The 1,420-nt window shown below is 62.3% G+C and overlaps 1 protein-coding gene across 1 annotated transcript in view; it reads right to left on the reverse strand.

The window, feature by feature from the left end:
• The window catches only part of ELMOD3 (ELMO/CED-12 domain containing 3), a 6,701-nt gene extending 5,340 nt beyond the window's left edge, over window positions 1–1,361 (reverse strand). Inside the window, exons 1-4 of the mRNA XM_009883452.1 lie at window positions 1,287–1,361; window positions 890–959; window positions 521–583; window positions 78–169 (exon numbers count right to left, since the gene is read on the reverse strand). Coding sequence (XP_009881754.1) covers window positions 78–169; window positions 521–583; window positions 890–959; window positions 1,287–1,361 — 300 coding nt within the window. The remainder of the gene's footprint in view (window positions 1–77; window positions 170–520; window positions 584–889; window positions 960–1,286) is intronic.
• Between the last annotated feature and the right edge of the window lie 59 nt (window positions 1,362–1,420).

A 1,420-nucleotide genomic window follows, 5' to 3' on the forward strand; every position in this document is an offset into this window, starting at 1 on the left:
CTGTGCTTCTCCCACCTCACCTACTTACTAAAACTACCCCCCTGAGAGAGGGCAAGAGCGCGGGGCCCTGCCCGTACCCTGCACTCGGAGAGGTCGGCTGTCTGGAAGTACTGCAGCGCTTCGTTGAAGGATATTGGGGGCGCGGCACTGGCCGACGTCCCCCCCAGCCCTGCAAGGAGGCAGAGAATGGTGTTAGCCCCCCCTCAAAGCCTCCCCTGCCCGTCCGGGAGCATCCCGGAGCTGAAATGAGCTCCCACCACAGGCCAGAGGTCTGGGGCTCACTCCCAGCTTCCAGTGCGGCAGGAGGGTGAAGACTTGGGTAGCTGGAGGAAGGCAGTGGGTCTCCCACCCACTCCCTCTCCCTCCAGACCTTCAGCACTTTCCCCAGCTCTCTCCCCCTCACCCTAAAAAACGCCCCCCAGCTGCACACCCACCCACTCCTGCCCTCTGGGACTCAGGTCCCTTCCCCTGCCCAGACCTTTTCTGTAATGACCCCCCTTATCCCCGGCACCAGCTGTACCTGACTGGATCTCTTCCACAGCCTCCCATTCCTCCTGGGCTCGCCGCAGCTCCTCACTGATCTCTGCCAAAAGAAAGGCACAGCTGGAGCTTAGAGGTGGCTGGCAGACCCGGAGGGGTGATTGCCTCCTTCCCCCAGCACTAAGCAGGACTTCTCAGAGCAGGATTTGCCCTTCTCTGGGGAAAAAACCTAACCAGATGCCCCCTCCAAGAGACTGCGAGGTTCCTCCTTGGCACGGTTGGGACAAAGCGAGGTGAAGACTTCGCCTAGTGCCTGGTTCCTTGGGCTCCCTTCGAGCTCCCTGGGTGTTTCCCCACCACCACCACCAGACAGCAAGATGGACACAAAGAAAGCAGAGGAAAAACTCACCAGTGTCCACAGGCGGCCCTGCTTCCTGCACCAGAGCCTGCAGGAGACCGTTATGTCTCAGAGCCGAGATCTAAGCCGGGACAGAGAGAGAGGGAACCATCAGCTGCCAGAATACACCTGGGAAACCAACCACCACCCAGGGCAGTGACCTGAAAACCCAGAGCTTTTCCCTCAGTGAGCCCAAACCCGTCCCTCTGCTCGCCCGCTGGGGACGGCGCTGGGCCAGAGCGGCTCAGGCCCCTTTGGGCACGTTTGTTGTTGCGTTACCAGCTCAGGTAACGGCAAGATCACTTTTGGTACCCCAAAAGATCATTTTATACAGGCATAAATGGAGAAGTAAAGCGGTCAGGTGGCGGGGTGCTGCCCGGGGAGGGGGCCAACAGCGAGGGGCACGCACCGGGGGGGTCTCGCCGGGCGGGGGGAAACGCTGCCGCTCCTCAGGCCGCTCCGAGCCCCCGGCGCCTCCGCTCATGCCCTGCGGGGAAGAAGGCGGCCTCCCCCCCTCTTCCCCAGCTCGGCGGGGGCCGCGGG

Source organism: Charadrius vociferus, unplaced genomic scaffold, assembly GCF_000708025.1.
Source record: "Charadrius vociferus isolate BGI_N301 unplaced genomic scaffold, ASM70802v2 scaffold1084, whole genome shotgun sequence".
In the NCBI taxonomy this organism is placed as follows: domain Eukaryota; kingdom Metazoa; phylum Chordata; class Aves; order Charadriiformes; family Charadriidae; genus Charadrius; species Charadrius vociferus.